At 41.3% G+C, this 17,013-nt stretch overlaps 1 protein-coding gene across 1 annotated transcript in view; it reads left to right on the forward strand.

Annotated features, from left to right (window-relative positions):
* Gpld1 (glycosylphosphatidylinositol specific phospholipase D1) overlaps positions 1-17,013 on the forward strand; it is a 42,043-nt gene that overhangs the window by 11,083 nt on the left and 13,947 nt on the right. The window contains exons 5-14 of the mRNA XM_042683742.1: positions 356-466; positions 1,636-1,684; positions 2,921-2,975; positions 6,479-6,586; positions 6,796-6,823; positions 6,911-7,050; positions 10,441-10,506; positions 11,975-12,095; positions 13,590-13,729; positions 15,170-15,356. Of these exons, the coding sequence (XP_042539676.1) occupies positions 356-466; positions 1,636-1,684; positions 2,921-2,975; positions 6,479-6,586; positions 6,796-6,823; positions 6,911-7,050; positions 10,441-10,506; positions 11,975-12,095; positions 13,590-13,729; positions 15,170-15,356 (1,005 nt within the window). The remainder of the gene's footprint in view (positions 1-355; positions 467-1,635; positions 1,685-2,920; positions 2,976-6,478; positions 6,587-6,795; positions 6,824-6,910; positions 7,051-10,440; positions 10,507-11,974; positions 12,096-13,589; positions 13,730-15,169; positions 15,357-17,013) is intronic.

The following is a 17,013-nucleotide window of genomic DNA, read 5'->3' on the forward strand; positions in this document are numbered from 1 at the left end:
GACCTGCAAAGTTCTCTTTTGCACCTGTACTTCCCCAAATGACTGCTTCTCTCTAGACCCTGGGGACAGCGATTTGCAATTAGAACTCCAGTACCACACACAGAAATCAAGATGCACTAAGTGCCCAGTTAGTATTTGAGTACATTGGGAAAAACAAGTTTGAAAGTACTTTAGTTCTAGACACTCACTACAAACCTACAAATGTTCTGTGTAGCTTTAGTATCTTGAAACTATAATATACTTGCCTAGAATTTCTGGTTGAATCTCACTAAAGGAAATAAAGTCACCCTTATAAAAGCTTTTTATAGAGTTGTTTTGTCTCATCACACATGGCTGTAACTTGCTTGTTTGGCAGGACACAGAGAAACTGGTAGCTTTCTTGTTTGGAATTACCTCTCACATGGTGGCCGATGTCAGCTGGCACAGCCTAGGTATTGAACAGGGATTTCTTAGGACGATGGGAGTGGTGAGTATTTGTCTCTGTGGCTGATGACATGATGAGAATGCTGTGGTCACACTCATGTTTAACAAAGGACTTTGTGTGTATGTGTGTGCACACATGTGCCAGCACTGAGGCCTAGTGCTGACCCTTAGCTGCTTCATTCAAGATTGGCGCTCTACCACCTGAACCACAGCTCTACTTAGTGCTTTTTGCTGGTTAATTGGAGACAAGAATCTTATAGATTTTCCTGCCCAGGCTTGCTTTCAACCTTAATCCTCAGATCTCAGTCTCCTGAGTAGGTAGGATTACAGGCATGAGCCACTGATGCCCAACTCAAAAAGGATTCTTAAAAGGAAGGAAAACTTCAGGTTACTATAGTCTAATGTTATGTGGAAACAAGATTTCTTGCCCCACATGGTGTTAATTTAGATTCATCTCTTGTATTCATTCACTTTTTGGGGGGGGGGGTAGTACTGAGTGCCCTGTCACTTGAACCACATCTCTCAGCCTCGTTCATTCCTTTCATTCATGTCACGGGAGCAAATTCATCCACAAGAACTGGATGACTAATGTGCACTTAGTGAAAGGCATGATGATTTCATTAAGTTGTGTGTCTCAGCAAGGATAAAAATGCCTGTCACTTGGCTCAATTTAATTATTTTTTGCCAGTCCTGGGGCTTGAACTCAGGATCTGGGCACTGTCCCTCAGCCTCTTTTGGTCAAGGCTAGCACTCTAGCAACAGCACCACTTCTGGCTTTTTCTGTAATCTGTATGTGGTACTGAGGAATTGAACCTAGGGCTTCATGCAAGCCTACCACTCTAAGCCACATTCTCAGCCCTGCTTTTTTAACTTTCTGAGAAAATGCCATATCCCCCAGCTGAAAGTCATGATCTTACCTAATGGCTTGGCTACTGAAAGACTCTGCTGTCATGAGTTGATAGTAATCCCATTTTGATAGACATTTCAACTGGGACTCCATTAGGGATTTTGCATTTACCTTAGAAAGGACAGTTCTCTGCAAATAGCTTTGTTATCTTACTCAGTTACCAATATAAAAAGTAAAGTAGCATGTCATCTTGGGTACCCCTCAGTGTTCACTGGGGTGGGCTGTCACCTCTCTACTGCTTTCTTGACTGGGTGAGAAATTGGGCTACAGTTACTGATCCACCCAACTGTTTCTTTCTTTCACAGATTGATTTCCACGGCTCCTATTCTGAGGCCCATACAGTGGGTGATTTTGGTACTGTTTACATTTGCCATGTTTTTCCCCTTGTGGTAGTAATAGTTCACTTAGAACGAAATCACTAAATGCTTTGTTTATTATATTTTGTGAGCAATATATGCTAACTTTGTGTGCGTGCACATTTGTGCTGGTGCCAATATTGGGCTTGAACTCTGGATTTCACTCTCTTGCTTGGCTTTTTTTTTTTTTTTTAAATTGGAGATAAGAATCTCATAGACTTTTCCTGCCTGGGCTGGCTTCGAACCACAATCCTCAGATCTCAGCCTCCTGAGTAACTAGGATTACAGGCATGAGCCACCAGGCACCTGGCTTTGTGTGGCTTCTTTTTGCTCAAGGCTGGTGCTTAACCATTTGAACTTCAGTTCTGGCTTTTTGCTGGTAAATTGGACATAAAAGCATCTCACAGACTTTGCTGCACAGGCTGGTTTTGAATTTTGATCCTCAGAACTTAAGTCACTTGAGTAGATAGGATTGCTTTAATGTTGCTAGGATTACTTTAATGTTGAAGTTCATTTAGAGTACAGACTTAGCTCATTCAACAGAGAAATGTGTGTTAAAATAACTATTTTTTTTCTATTTAAAATTGATATATTTGGTCATTGACTCCACTACTGTTGTTATCATTTTAGAAAAGCTTTCTTTTCTATTAGATTAAGATTCCTTAGCCAGTATCTCCTAATTTGTTCTACGTTAGTGTTAAGTTGATAGTCTGTATTTTTTTCTGTAGTTTAAATATATGAGTTAAGTGGTGAATGGCATTTAAAGGGATCCTTACAATTTATCTTTCCTTGTCAAGCAAAAAAAAAATTAGTTCTTTGGTTATACGAAACATTTCTTCCTAATTCATATAATTCACTAGGATTTTTTTTTTTTTTTGGTCAGTCGTGGAAGCTGAACTCTGGGCCTGGGCATTGTCCTTCAGCTCTTCAGCTCAAGGCTGAGCCACAGCACCATTTCCAGCTTTTTCTGCTTATGTGGTGCTGAGGAATCGAACCCAGGGCCTCATGCATGTAAGGCAAGCACTCTACCACTGAGCCAACCTTCCCAGCCCCACTAGCTAGGATTTTTTTTAAAGATTTTTTTTCCTTTGAGAAAAATACACCTGTACTTAGAACAACAGAATCATGCAGCCATGTGGAGAATACTTGGTCTGGTTTGTGAGAACTTGAGTTGAAAGAAGTACATAATGTTGTCACTGACCCACAAAATATTAATATTTCTCTCTTGCCATAGGAGGAGATGTGATGAGCCAGTTCCAGTTTAATTTTAATTACCTTGCAAGACGCTGGTAAGTTTTTGCTAAAAAAATGAGCAAAAACTAATTAATATACAGGTATTTCATTGTAATTTTTGTCTTTTAGCTATTTTAAAATATATAGTATATGATTAACTGTAGTCACCCCACTGAGGGGAACACCAGAGTTATTTCTCCTTCCTCTAACTTTGTACCTAATGACCCCTGTCTCCCTTTTACTCTGTCCAGCCTCTGCTAACCACTATACTACTCTCCATCTCTACAAAATTGATCTACTTCTATTGATTCCATATATGAGAAAGATCATGTGGTATTTTGTCCTGTTCTAGTTGATTGCAGGTATATATAAACACAAGTGGCTTTTAAATTTTGATCTTGTATTCAAAACATTTCTAAGCTACATTATTAATCTAACAACAGGTGATTCTTTACAACTTATTGTCTCATTATAGTCTACAAATTGCAGCCATTTTGCTTCTCCATTCACTCCTTTTTCTTGCTGTGTGACCCTCCTGACCATCTTAAGGACAGTGCTAAAAGTGGTGAGACTAAGCATACTTATTTTGTTTCTGATCTGAAAATATTTACAAAGTTCCATCATTCTCATTAATGTAATTTTCTGGCTTTCTTTTGTCAAACTCAGAAAGTATGTTAATGTAGTAAAGTATATTAATCTACTTATGAATTTTAAATCAGCCTTCCTGCCTGGGACAAAGCCCACTTTGACATGTTGGCACATCATCATTTTTGTGTTGGTTACATCTATTCTTGATGTCTTAGGGCTTTGCCTCTTTTTATGAGTGATGTACAGTCATTTTTCTTCTAATTGGTTTGGTTTTGGAATCAAAGCTGTGCTGGCTTCATGGGTACCATTGGGGAGAGTGTCTTTTGATATTCTCTGAGAGCTTGTGTAATATTAGAAATTTAATCTCTTGAATGTTAGATAGATTTTTGCCTAAAGCTATTTAGTTCTATTGTTTTAGGAATTTAAAAAATCTTGAGTTATAGGATTATATCGTTTTCAATCCCTTCTTCAGTTCTGTGTTTAACTAGGGACTTTTCCATTTTTCTAAAGGATCAAACATCTTGGCCTAAGGTTGTTCATAATGCTGGCTTATCTTTTGTTTGTTCTTCTTCCATCTGTTATCCATTTATTGTTTATCCTGCCTTCTATGTAGTGTGTATGGGAATGCATGGGCATGTGTGTGTGCCAGTCCCAGGGCTTGAATTGAGGGCCTGGGCATTAATACTTGAGCTTTTTTGCTTAAGGCTTATGCTCTACCACTTGAGCCACAGCTATACTCTGGGTTTTTGATGGTTAATTGGAGATATAAATCTTACAGACTTTCCTGCCAGGGCTAAGAACCATGATCCTCAGATCTCTGCCTCCTGAGTAGCTAGGATTACTGGCGTGAGCCACCAGTGTCTAGCCTCTTGCTTTATTTTAAATAAAATAATTTTATACTGTATTGATTTTTTTGTATTATATGTTTCAATTCTCTATTTTAATGCTTTCTGTCCTTATATCTATGTTTTTCTTTCTCCTCCTTTGGATTTCTTTTTTTCTTTTTGGTGGTACAGGCGTTTGTACTCAGAACTTCACACTTCCTAGATAAGTTTTCTACCACTTGAGCCATGCCTCCATCCCCTTTTTGAGTTTCTATGAAATTTGTTGAGTCTTGATTTACAGCCTAGAATATAAATTTCTATGCTAATTCATGGTGAATATTCCACAAGATCTTGAAAAAAGTTAATTCTTCAAGTTTGATTTAATGTTCATGGTTGATTATGTTTATTATCTCTGATTTATTCTTGGGTTCAAAAGATTTGTATAGTATAACTAAGATACTCTTACCATTTATTATTTTTTTTGTCTGGTTGATCTAATGATTCCTGACAAAAATTAATTTTAAAATGTCTCCCTTTTTGATGGTGGAGTTTCCGTTTTTCTTACATTCTATCAACATTTGCTGTGCATTTGTCTTGAAGATAGAGTATTAGATGCTTTCAAGTTTCAAAGTCCTTTCTTTCTAGTGAGTCTAAGTACTTTTTTTTTGCTACAAAAGTGCTTGTTCCTGGGCTGGGATGTAGCTCAGTGGCAAAGCGCTTGCCTAGCAAGTGCAACGTCCTGGGTTTGATCCCCAGTGCCAAAAAAGAAAAGAAAAAAAAAATACAGTTAAAAAAAAACCCAAACAAAAAAAAGTGCTTGTTCCTTTAGTGCTTACTATACCAGATAGGATTGTGGTTACACTGGTCATCTTTTGGTTGTTTTCCATGCTGCTTGCATTACTTGGGATTTGAGTCAGGCTTCATTTCTCCAGTGAGGGAGGGTTAGCCATGGGTTCTGCAGGCTGAGGCACTATTATCTGGGACTCTGTTAAGCTACATTCAACCACTGAAGCTTTTTGTCTGCACAGATGACATGAATGTAGGGCAAAACATTTGTAAACTGACTAGTGAGGCCACCAGTTTGAAGTGGTAATAACTGGCTTATCAGTGCCGAGGACATACATATATTTCCTTTCTCTGTGTCGCCAAGGTGGAAATAGGATGCCTTTGTCGTTTTATCCATTTCATGTGCATGCAGAAAGTATAGAGTTAATGCAGATATACCTTCTGAGATGGTCCACTTTGGGTGGTCCCTACACTCTGTCTCTTGTCTCTTACCTGTCATCAAAACCTTTCAGGTCCCCAGGGGTTAGAAGATACCTCCAGGGTGAAAGCTGACTTTCCTACTTGCCTACCTCCCCAACTTTCCAGTTTCTATTTATTTTTTGTGTTTGGGAACTTTTTCCTTTTTGCTAGCTTAGTGATTCATCAAAACAAATATTTTTGTTATTTTTCTCTGCTTTTAAAGCTACATTAAAAAAAAAGAGAGAATACCATTCTGGTGCTTTTATAAATGACTTCTCAATCTTGTAAATATATATGAGTCATGTTTCTGTCAATTGTGATTTTTGTCATATGTATTTTGTCTGGAAATTAATGAGGATTCAGTGTAAATGTATTTATAAAACACTAATCTTCCAGCTGAAATAAGATTGTGAACCAAAAGCTGGGAGCCAAAATTCTTTTCACTACTTTATGCTATTTACTCTGAAACTAGCATGTCAAGCTGAGGAGCCCTTTTTAGTACTTTTAACATGAATAGTTTTGAGAATAATTCAACCAAAAAATGCGACAACTTTACATTGCTTCTTGAACTCTAAATTCACAAAATTAATCATTTCCTTTCTGTTGTGTTTTCCAGTCATTCAATATACCTTTACAAATATTTGATTAAGGTATCAATTGTTTGCTGAGCATCACTGAACAAGTTATATATATAATATTTTGTGCCCCAGTGTCCTCTTATGAAAAATGGTGATGCAATAATACTAATCATTAAGGTCACTGGAAGGATTCAATAACTAGCCTGTAAAGACCAGTCATATGATACCTGACAGATAATTATCAGGTGCTGTTTCTTTTGTAGTTCTTGCTATCTTCAACTCAGCATCGGAACATTCCTTATTTTATTCTAATGCATTACTCAGGTACATACCTATCACAGATCTACTGGGAATTTATAAGAAACTCTATGGTCGAGATGTCATCACCAAGAATGTCATTGTTGATTGTACACACCTTCAGTTCTTGGCAATGTAAGTGTAACCAGAGGAAAGTCTGCAGCTGACTTTACAGGGGCTTTTAATATGCTTTTCATACTTCAGTTCTGAGAGTGGGTTTTGGCTGTATGGATTTTGTTTATCAAAGGTAGTTGAATGGTAGTGGTATCAAGTGGATGGAGCTTTCTCTTGTTTTATTTCCGTATAGAAATTGCAAGTCATTATCATTATTGTTTATATTTCAGGTATGGTGAGACATTTGCTGTTTCCAAGGTAAAGACTCCCTCCTTGCCTATTTTAGTTTAAGGGATTATACAGACCACAGGAATAGCACCTTACTTATTGTTCTTTCTGCTGCAGTTGTATTCCACGTACTCTACAAAGTCCCCATTCCTGGTGGAACAGTTCCAAGAGTATTTCCTTGGAGGCCTGGATGATATGGCGTTTTGGTCCACTAACATCTATCGGCTAACTAGCTTCATGTTAGAGAATGGGACCAGGTGAATTATGACTCCATTTCTTATACCAGTCACTCTGAACCTTGACACATGGAGCAGAACACTCAGATTTTCTCAGTTGATTAAACAAAAGCAAAACAAATCCCTTGAAGTGTTGTCTTAAACTATCCAAGGAGAACAAGACAGAAGTTAGGTCATCTGACCATCTCAAAAGCCAGCCAGTTGGTTTAGCTAATGCCAAGATGGAGACATCATTACTGCAAAGTTTGTGGTCTATGAGATATAGCTCAGGTAGGAAGGAATCAGCCTCTCCAGGTGGTGCTCCATCTGTTTCTTTTTATGGTAGCACATTTAGGGGAGGAGTATCACCTCTCCCACTGATTGTGCTCTAAGTGGAACCAGGGGGTCGTCATTTTCCTCTTCATATGGACTGCCAATTTTGGGTTTGGGGGGTTCCAAGAGGGTATTTCACCTATTATTAAAAGGACAGAAGCTACTAGAAACCTAGCCACATCTTCTCTAGCTTCCAAAATAAAATTAGAAAGGGATAGATCAAACACACTCTTCTGCAGAATTTTGCCCCAGAACTCAGGTAGGACAGCTGGTCTACCTCCTTGTCCTCTCCTTAACAAGTCGAGAAAGAAAGTTGGAGCTGCCATAGATGGATTAGAGTTGACAGGCACAGCCGACTTCCAGCTGCAAAGAAACTCTTAGGAAAAATCCACATGTAGTTCCAAGGGAGCCAAGGTTCCTCTGAGAACCCCTTTGTCATTAGTCTTGGGCACTTCCCACCACTCTACTACTATGCAGAGTGTGTCAGGCAGGGAGTGGTGGGAAGGGCAGGAGGCAGGGACTAATGTAGGGCAGGATGGAACCAAAGCTCTGGTCTCACCATCAGCAGTGGGTATATAGGGTTTTCTGGGCAGGGGCTGAGTTTGGGAGACAGTTACATGGCAGGGTCATAGGAGAGTGGATGTTGGTAGGTAGAGTGGCCTAGTGGAGCAGAGCTTCAGAATATTATGATCTGGATGATGTTAAGGTACCCTTTAAAGCATTTGCTAGTATTCACATAATATTGTAGTTTCACATTGTGTTGATTTGAAATAAAATTCCCTTTATTAGATTACTACATAGTAAACTTGTTTTTAAAGGCTCAGTGAACAACAACTTGGCAGAGATACAGAGTCTTAATAGTGCTGGGTATCACGGGCTCACATCAGTAAAGGCTGAGATCTGAGGTTCATTGTTTGAAGCCAGTTCCAGGAAGGAAAGTCCATGAGACTCTTATCTCCAGTTAAATACCAAAAGTTGGAAGTGGTGCTATGGCCCAAGTGGTAGACCTTTGAGCAAAAGAACTCAGGGGCTCTGAATTCAAGCTCTAGAACCTGTGTATGTTAAAATGTTAAAAATGCAATTTTCCATAGTGAAAGAAACCTCAGGTCATATCCCTAAGCCCTCTACCATAGCTATGGAGTTTTGAGTACATGGTTATAGAGAGGTTGGGGTTTGGAAGTTGAGAGATTTGCTACTTACTACTGAGTCATCTGAAACAAGTTGCTTAACCTCCCCAAGCCTTCATTTTTCCCATCTGTAAAATGGACACAGTAATCTTTCTATTGTTATAAGGATATAGGGAGTAAATGAACACTCATTCAAAGGGCTTGGTGTGAGTAAGCACTTAGAAAATGTTGGCTACTGTTATTATGAAAATTATTAGAAGGAAGGACTCTGCACCTGATTGTGTTATAGTGAATGACCTGCATTTTCCTGTTTGGTTTGCATTTGGCTCTGCCATAGTGAAAAAGATGTGTAACTGAACTTCCTCCTTTGATTAAGTATAAGTAATTGAGAGGAACAGAGTTCTTGTCTCTTGATCTGTGCCCTAATTTACCAGACATACATATCTACAAATTGTTTTCTTACACATAAAAAGATTTGTCAGAATTTATACAAATTCATGGTAAATTTGGAAAGGACTCCAAGAAAATAATGAATAAGTTCCTAACAGAAAAAAACCAACAAATATTTTCATCTTAACAAGCATCTTCCAACTTACTAAGAATAGCTTAGCTTCCCAAACTCATGATGTTTGAAACTTATAGTTTCTTGAAAAAAATGAAATAATGGATGGTAGCCATGTCTATGGCCTCGATAAGACCTCTACTTACCTTAAAATGGGTTTGCAGGTGGGAAGGTGGCCGAGCTACCTTCTTTCTAGATGATGGTGGGGAACAGAGGACTCAGAGAACCTTTATCTCAGCTCACAGCTGACACAGACAGTTTCCCTTCAGCTTCTCCTCACTTCTTACTCCCTCACTTCTGGATCTGGTGAGACCTTCTCACTCCCACAAGGCCTCCCTCAGTGACACTCATACAGATCTCCTTCAAAGAAGTCTTCCTTCCAGCCCCATTGCTGGTAGAGGCTCATGTCTATAATGAAGAAGAAGCAAAGAGCTGAGGATTCCAGTTCAAAGCCAGCTTAGGCAGACAAATTTGTGAGACTCTCATCTCCAATTAACCAGCATAAAGACAGAAGTGGAAGTGTGGCCTAAATGGTGGAATGCCAGCCTTGAGCTGAAAAGCTATGTAAACGTTAGAGGCTGCCAGGTACTAGTGGCTCATGTCTGTAATCCTAGCTACCCGGGAGGCTGAGATCTGAAGAAGGCAGGAAAATCCAGGAGACTCTTATCTCCAATAAACTACTCAGAAAAAGCTGGAAGTGGTTATGTGACTCAAATGGTAGAGCACTAGCCTTAAGCAAAAAAGCTAGGGACAGAGCCCAGGCCATGAATTCAAGCCCCAGGACTGGCACATACAAACACACAAGTTAGATTATGAGTTCAGCCTCAGCTCTCTCTCTCTCTCTCTCTCTCTCTCTCTCTCTCTCTCTCTCTCTCTCTCTCTCTCTCTCTCTCACTCACACACTCTCTCTCTCTCTATTCCTTTCAAAATGTCAACACCCCCTTCCTTACTGGATCTTTCTGTTCAGGATGGGAAAGAAAGTCCTTCTTAGAAGCCGTCTTTCTCCAAGGTCAAAAAGGGACATTTCATTTCCTATTTAGGTACCAAAAATGTAGAATTTTCTTAAGAGAATGAAATTGAGCCGTTGAGAAGAATTTGGACATACATGGGCATAACTAGGCAGAAGGCAATGTCCTTCGGCCCAATTTCTGTCGTAGTCTCTAATTCTGGGGATATTTCATATTAACATTTGGCAGCCCAGCAGGGAAGTAGAAGAAGGTATGATTCTGAGGTCTGTCACTAACCTGTCAGTGTAGCCACCATGTCTAGAAAGATTATGGCCTTTCCCTGGTCCTGTATGGTTAGGTAAGGGACACTTGAAACCTTCAAAAGTGGTTTAAACTTTACTAGTTATTCTTGGATCAAACTCCTGGTTGAAGAGATTGTAGAATAATGATGTCTGTTTCCCAGTGACTGTAGCCTACCTGAAAACCCTCTGTTCATTGCATGTGGTGGCCAGCAGAACAACAGCCTCAGGTATGTGGATTCCAAAACCATTTACAGAAAAACAACATTCTTCCCTTTAAGTGCTGAATGTATGGGGTCTTTAAGACAATCAGAGGTTCATGTTCTAGCTTTGCCATTCACAGCCATGTGACTTACAGATTGCTGTTTTTTGGGGGAGGGAGGTCAGTAGTGGGGCTTGAACCCTGGACCTGGGAACTGCCCTTGAGCTCTTCAGCTCAAGGTGAGCACTCTACTACTTGAGCCACAGCACTACTTCTGGTTTTCTGGTGGTTAATTGGAGGTAAGAGTCTCATGGATTTTCCTACCCAGGCTGACTTTGAGCTGCGATCCTCAGATCTCAGCCTCCTGAGTAGCTAGGATTACAGGCATGAGCCATTGGCGCCTGGCAAAGTGCTGCATTTTTTTTTTTTTTGGGTCCGGTCATGGGGCCTGAACTCTGGGCCTGGGCGCTGTCCCACAGCTCTTCAGCTCAAGGCTAGTGCTCTACCACTTGAGAAGTGCTGTATTTTTTGAGCTGTATCTTCCTCCTTTTGTTTAATGGGACAAAGAAAGTTGTGTATGTATCTATGTATGATCATGAACATAAGGCAGTTTGTTCACAGTGAGGCTCTGTAAATCATAGTTGGTATTCTTATTGCTGTTATGGTCACTGTTACATATACCTTATCCAGAGTTCATCTTGTGAAAACATTTATCAAGGAGATAGGACAAGGAGAAGCCCTCTCTGCTCTTTCTTGAGGAGGAGATCCGGTTTGTATTAGAATAATTGGGATCTCCTGCTAGAGCCAGGGAACAACCATTCATTCATTCATTCAATAATGTTGAAGGCTTTTTTATTCTTATAGCACTTTGAGACTATAGGAAATATTGAGGGTCTTTTGTTTTATATCTTTGTTTTATATCTTGAAGTTGAACCCAAGGCCATTTACATATTACACAGACATTTTACCACTAAGCTATAGATATAAATATAACTGGATATAGAAATATCCAGTTCCTATAAGGATAGGGTTTATGCCTTAAAAGTTTATTGTACGATTTTTCTATAGTGCAAGTTTTTCTAAAATTTTGTTCTTTTGAGTTATTTCTTCCATTTTTTTGTGTGCCAGTCCTGGGGCTTGAACTCAGGGCCTAGGTGCTGTCCCTAAGCTTTTATGCTCAAGGCTAGGGCTCTACCACTTGAGCCACAGCTCCACTTCCAGCTTTTGAAAATTGAAGGTAAGAGTCTTATAGAGTTTCCTGCCTAGGCTGGCTTTGAACCATGATCCTCATATTTCAGCCTCCAGAGTAGCTAGAACTATAAGCCACTAGTGTCTGGTTTTCTTCAATCTTTCTGTATTAAAATTTTGGGGTTTTTTTTTTGAGTGCTGGTGGGTGATGCTCTCACTGAGCTATATCCCAGCTGGAAATACTGACTGTACCTTCTATTCAGTGATTTTTCTCAGCTAACCATCTTATTGCTCTGCCTTTTCAACAGCACAAAAGGTCAGAAGAGTGACTTTCATAGGAATTTGACCATATCCTTAAGTAAAGATATTGGAAAAAATGTAAACTACACTGGACGAGGAGTGTTCTTCAGTGTGGATTCCTGGACCCCGGTAAGAACTTCCTCTTACTGATGGAGAAAGATTCTATGGTTTCCCGAGATAACTTGTTCTCTAGAGTCCTTAGGGATTGGCTATCCAAGGATCATTACCTGGGCTTGTGCCAGGCCAGAGAATAGCCTTGGCATCTAAACGTAGTATGTTCCAGAGAACCCCTAAGATGTGTGTGTGCACCTGACTAGCCTTTGTTGTTTGGTGGAGTCCAAGGCAGCTCTGGGCAGATGCTGTTTTGGCCTTAATCCAAGTATGTCGGCAATGTTGAAGGTTCACCGTGCACAGCCACAAGGTGAAGGACAACACTGCATATGAAATGCATCCATGAGGCCATGTTCTAAATGATGACCTGCTATCGTGGGAATATAAAATCGGGAAACAGATATCATGGGAAATACAAAAAAGTAGCCACGATGCAGTAGCACACAACAAATACCATGCTTCCCTTGGTGGGTGGGCAGGGGGGAGGGGCAGGTTGGTGGATATAGATAGCAGGAAGATAATTTTTATCTTGGTAGCTATTATATGAAGAAGGTGATATTTGAGCAAGGTCTTGAACCTTAATGTAAGTGTAGCTTAGAGGGTAGTTTTGACATCTTGGTATTGTCCAAGATGTCAATGTTAAATATGTATAAACACAAGCCAGGTGCTAGGGGCTCACACCTGTAATTTTCCTAGCTACTCAGGAGGCTGGGATTTGAGGATCACAGCTCAAAGCCAGCCTGGGCAGCAAAGTCCATGAGACTCTTATCTCCAATGAACTACTCAGAAAAAGTTGGAAGTGGTGCTATGGCTCAAGTGGTAGAATGCTAGCCTTGAGCAAAAGAAGCTCAGGGACAGCACCCAGGCCCTGAATTGAAGCTTCAGGACTGGCAAAAAACAAAACAAAACAAAACCAAAAAAAGCTATAAACACAATTATAGATCTAGTCTGAATGGACTTGGCTTTTCTAAGCTTTTTGTCTGTAAATATTATTCAGTTAAGCTCTGCAAATCAATATGGTTGGTTCTGGGTAGGTCCAAACTAACTCTTCCCATCCTGGCCCGCCCTCTCTCAGTGTAACTTGGGGATCATGAAGTCACTCTCCGGATTGCCTGTTCTAAGTGATCTTGTTGCTAGGAATCCCTGTTTTATTTACTTTTGTGTCTGTTCCCAGGCTTGAATCCAGAGGCTGAGCACTGTCCCTGAGCTTTTGTGCCAAGTCTAACACTACCGCTGGAGCCACAGCTTCACTTTTGGTGATATTTAATTGGAGATAAGAGTCTCATGGACTCTCTTGCTCAGGCTGGCTTCTTATGCAGCCATCTTTAAATCTCAGGCTCATGAGTAGCTAGGATTACAGGCATGAGCCGCCACCACCCTGCTCTTGTTTCAATTTTTTTTTAACACTGCTGGAGTTATTTAGCTCCTTTGCGTCACAAAAGTCAGTAGCTTCGTTGATGGTTCTGTGTACCTTTTCCTGTCTATTTTGATGTTTGTTTGTTTTCCCATCAGGATTCTGTATCCTTTATGTACCAGGCTCTGGAGCAGAAATTACGGATGATGTTTTCAGGCAGCTCTCAGAAGACACTGAAGCATGTCTCCAGCCCCTCAGCCTCTTACTTCTCCTCAGTTCCCTATGCCAGGCTTGGTTGGTATGTATAAGATACAACTGGACTTGTGAATGTTGCCATCAGTATTTGTTTAATTCAGCCCCTTGTGAAGAGTTTTAAGTGGTATCTGTGGGCATCCTATTTTCTCCTCAATTCATCAGGAAAAAATATTAATTTAGTGGGTAAGAGTTAGTGTCACTGATGTCTTTGGCCTTAGCACAGAGGTCTGGGAGGTGAATGCTGTCTCTTCATTTGTGGCTGTTCTTGGCCCCCTTCCTGAAAGAGTCAAAAAGGCTTCCTGCTAGACTATCAGCCACACACCGAAGCCGAAGTTCCAGGACCTCCTAAACCAGCACTGACTCTCCAAGGGACAAAACACAGTGGCTCCTCTGGCCTGGCATCCCAGCCTTAGAAAAGCTTTGCCCCTTTCCCTGTGACCTGCTATTTTCCTCCCTCCCTCCCTCCCTCCCTCTCTCCCTCCCTCCCTCCCTCCCTCTCTGTCTGCCTCCCTCCCTCCCTCTGTCTGCCTTCCTCCCTCCCTCTCTGCCTGCCTCCCTCCCTCCCTCCCTCCCTCCCTCCCTCCCTCTCTGCCTGCCTCCCTCCCTCCCTTCCCTCCCTCTTTTCCTTCCTCCCTCCTTCCCCCCTCCCTTCTTTCTTGCTTTTTTCCCTTCTTTCTTGCATTGGGGCTTGCACTCTAATACTCTTCTACTTAAGCCACACCTCTACTTTCAGCTTTTTAGTGATTACTTGGTTAGAGATAGAGTTTCAAGGGCTTTTCTGCCTAGTAGGCTGGCTTTGAACCACAACCCTTTGATCTCATGTCTCCCAAGTTGGTAGGATTACAGATGTGAGCCACTGGTATCTGGCTTTTGTTTCTTTATGTGGCCATACACGCTAGGAAAATCAAATAGCTTTTGGGCTTTGCAAACCTAAGAGTGGCATTTGAACCTTTTAAAACTGTCCAGTTCTATCACTGGCAAATCATGAATCTCATTTAAAAGCCTCCATTAAATATGTTGAATACTTAACCCAATGGAAGGTGTTCTGTGTAGCTATGGTAGAAATAAAGAATATCTATCACAAGCTCATCTTTGATTTGGTAACGTTGGAGTAAGCAGGTTAGAAAGTGGTGTGTATCTGGCTGGGGGTTTTGCTGGGTACGCATATTCTCTTTCTCGGGCCAGCCCAGGATGTAAAGTGGTGCTTTGCTTTGACATATAGGACACAATGCTTTGTAAGGCTACTTAATGTGGTCCAGAGGCCTTGGTTTGTCCATTGCTATTTTTTTTTTTGTGAAAAGTGAGAGTGAGTCACTCAAACAATATGGTTTCCAAAGTAGATGTTTATAGCAGCCACACAGGGAGGAGTATCAGTGAGAGAAAGCTAAGGCATGGAACTCTTAGAAGGGAAGAGGCAGGAGACAGTTGTACCAACGCTCCTTAGTGGATCTTGCAGTGGCTGTCCTGTGCCCTCTTTCCCAAGGGCGATGGTCGCGGCGGATCTCAATCAAGATGGCTACAGTGACCTCGTGGCAGGTGCACCAGGCTACAGCCATCCCGGCCGCTTCCAGATCGGGCGTGTCTACCTCATCTATGGCAATGAACTGGGCCTGCCCCCCATTGACCTGGACCTGGACAAGGAGGCCCATGGGATCCTGGAGGGCTTCCAGGTGAGCCATGCACCAGTTTTCTCCCTCAGTGGTCAGGAAGCCACTGCCTGAATTCTTAAAAATGTAGTTATGGTGCTGGTAACCCAGCCCTCTACCCCGTCTCAACTGCCCAGATCCTTTGGCAGGTTCTTCAGGAATAACAAGCAGTAACAAGAAACATTTATGGAGCACTTTTATCTTCAGAAGCACCTACACTGTTTATCTCACGCTGTTGTAAACTCTTGAGTATTTCATGTAATGCATTCTCAACACACATATGGTGTAGAACTTCTTTGAGTATCCAATTGCATTGTGATTTAAACTTTTTTAAGGTAAACAGAATAAGTTTATTTAAAAGCAAAAGGAAAACTCCGAAAGGAAAAAAATGTGAGACTCCCCAAGGAGAGGGGCACCAAATAAGAGTCCTCTCCTCTGGATTCCCCTCTCTCTTCCTTTCCTTCTCTTCCCTTCCACTCTCCCTTTCTCCCCTCCTCATTCCTCCTCTGTCCTGTCTTTCTCTCCCTACCTCTCTCTTTACTCCTCTCTTCTCTCTTCCCTTTCTTCTCTCCTCTCCCTTCCCCACCTTGTTAGAAATTAAATTTAGCTGCACAGAAAAACTGTAAAGACAGAGTTCCCATGTGCTCTTTACCTGAGTTCCTCCACTTTAATTTAAAAAACCAACAATGGCACCTTAGTGAACTCTAGTCTTTGTTCAGATTTCATTCTTTTTGAGTTGTTATTCAGCCCTTGAATCCCACAGGATTATACAATTCTTCATGGAATGTGGGCATTATTAATTCATTCAATGAGTACTTAGGTCCTGAAGTGCTTGCCACAAAGCACGACAATAGTAAAGTCCCAGAGTGCGGGGGCTGTGGAGAAACACTAGCCCTGCACTGTGGTGCTCAAAGTTTCAAGTGCTAGGGTTGGATCAGAGGTCTTTCCCTGGAAAAGCTATTTCTCCATCAATGGTTAATAGAGAGAAATCAGGGTGCCTACTAGAATATTTATTTAAAAAGAACAAAAAAGTATAATGGCTTTGATGAATGAGTATTGAACCTGAGATGTAGAAATAATTTGTCTGGCTCTTGTATGAGCTCACACAGTCCTGAGGAAAATTTCCAAAATAAAGCAACACATTTCTGTTGCTTCTCAGTGCTCCACAAAGCCACCCTCCTGCCAGACTGCTGGGTAAAGTTGAAATAATCTTTTGGGCTCAGATGGACAGAGAAATAGGAGGCAGCTGCTTCTTGTGGATGGGGTCAATTTTCTGGAAGTTTCATTTGGTTGAGGAAGGAGCTGGCTCTAGGTTCCTGTCTATAGTGAGTGACTGTTGGTGATTTGGAAGATAGCAGGATTAAGGCAGAGACTGAGGATGAGAACCCTGAGCCTTAGCCTTGGGCTGCCACCAGCCTGTGTCCTTGTCTATAGTGGAGGATTAGGGTCCATAACTCAAGGATTAGCCTTTATGCTTCACTAGGAAAAACTGGCCGCCTTGCCAAGGGTTTCCCAGCATGGCTGCTGGTAATCGAACAAGCCAGTCCCCCCAGCATCCTCCCTCTCTCTGTGTAGGGGAAGGTGGGGAGGATAGGACTAGTTTCTGGTCCCCACCCTGACCCAGCATGCCTTGTTCTCGGCACAGTCTTCTTGTTTATCAAGTTCATGCTTTGTCACAATG

This window comes from Dipodomys spectabilis, unplaced genomic scaffold (assembly GCF_019054845.1).
Source record: "Dipodomys spectabilis isolate Male_0828 unplaced genomic scaffold, ASM1905484v1 ptg000085l, whole genome shotgun sequence".
NCBI lineage: Eukaryota > Metazoa > Chordata > Mammalia > Rodentia > Heteromyidae > Dipodomys > Dipodomys spectabilis.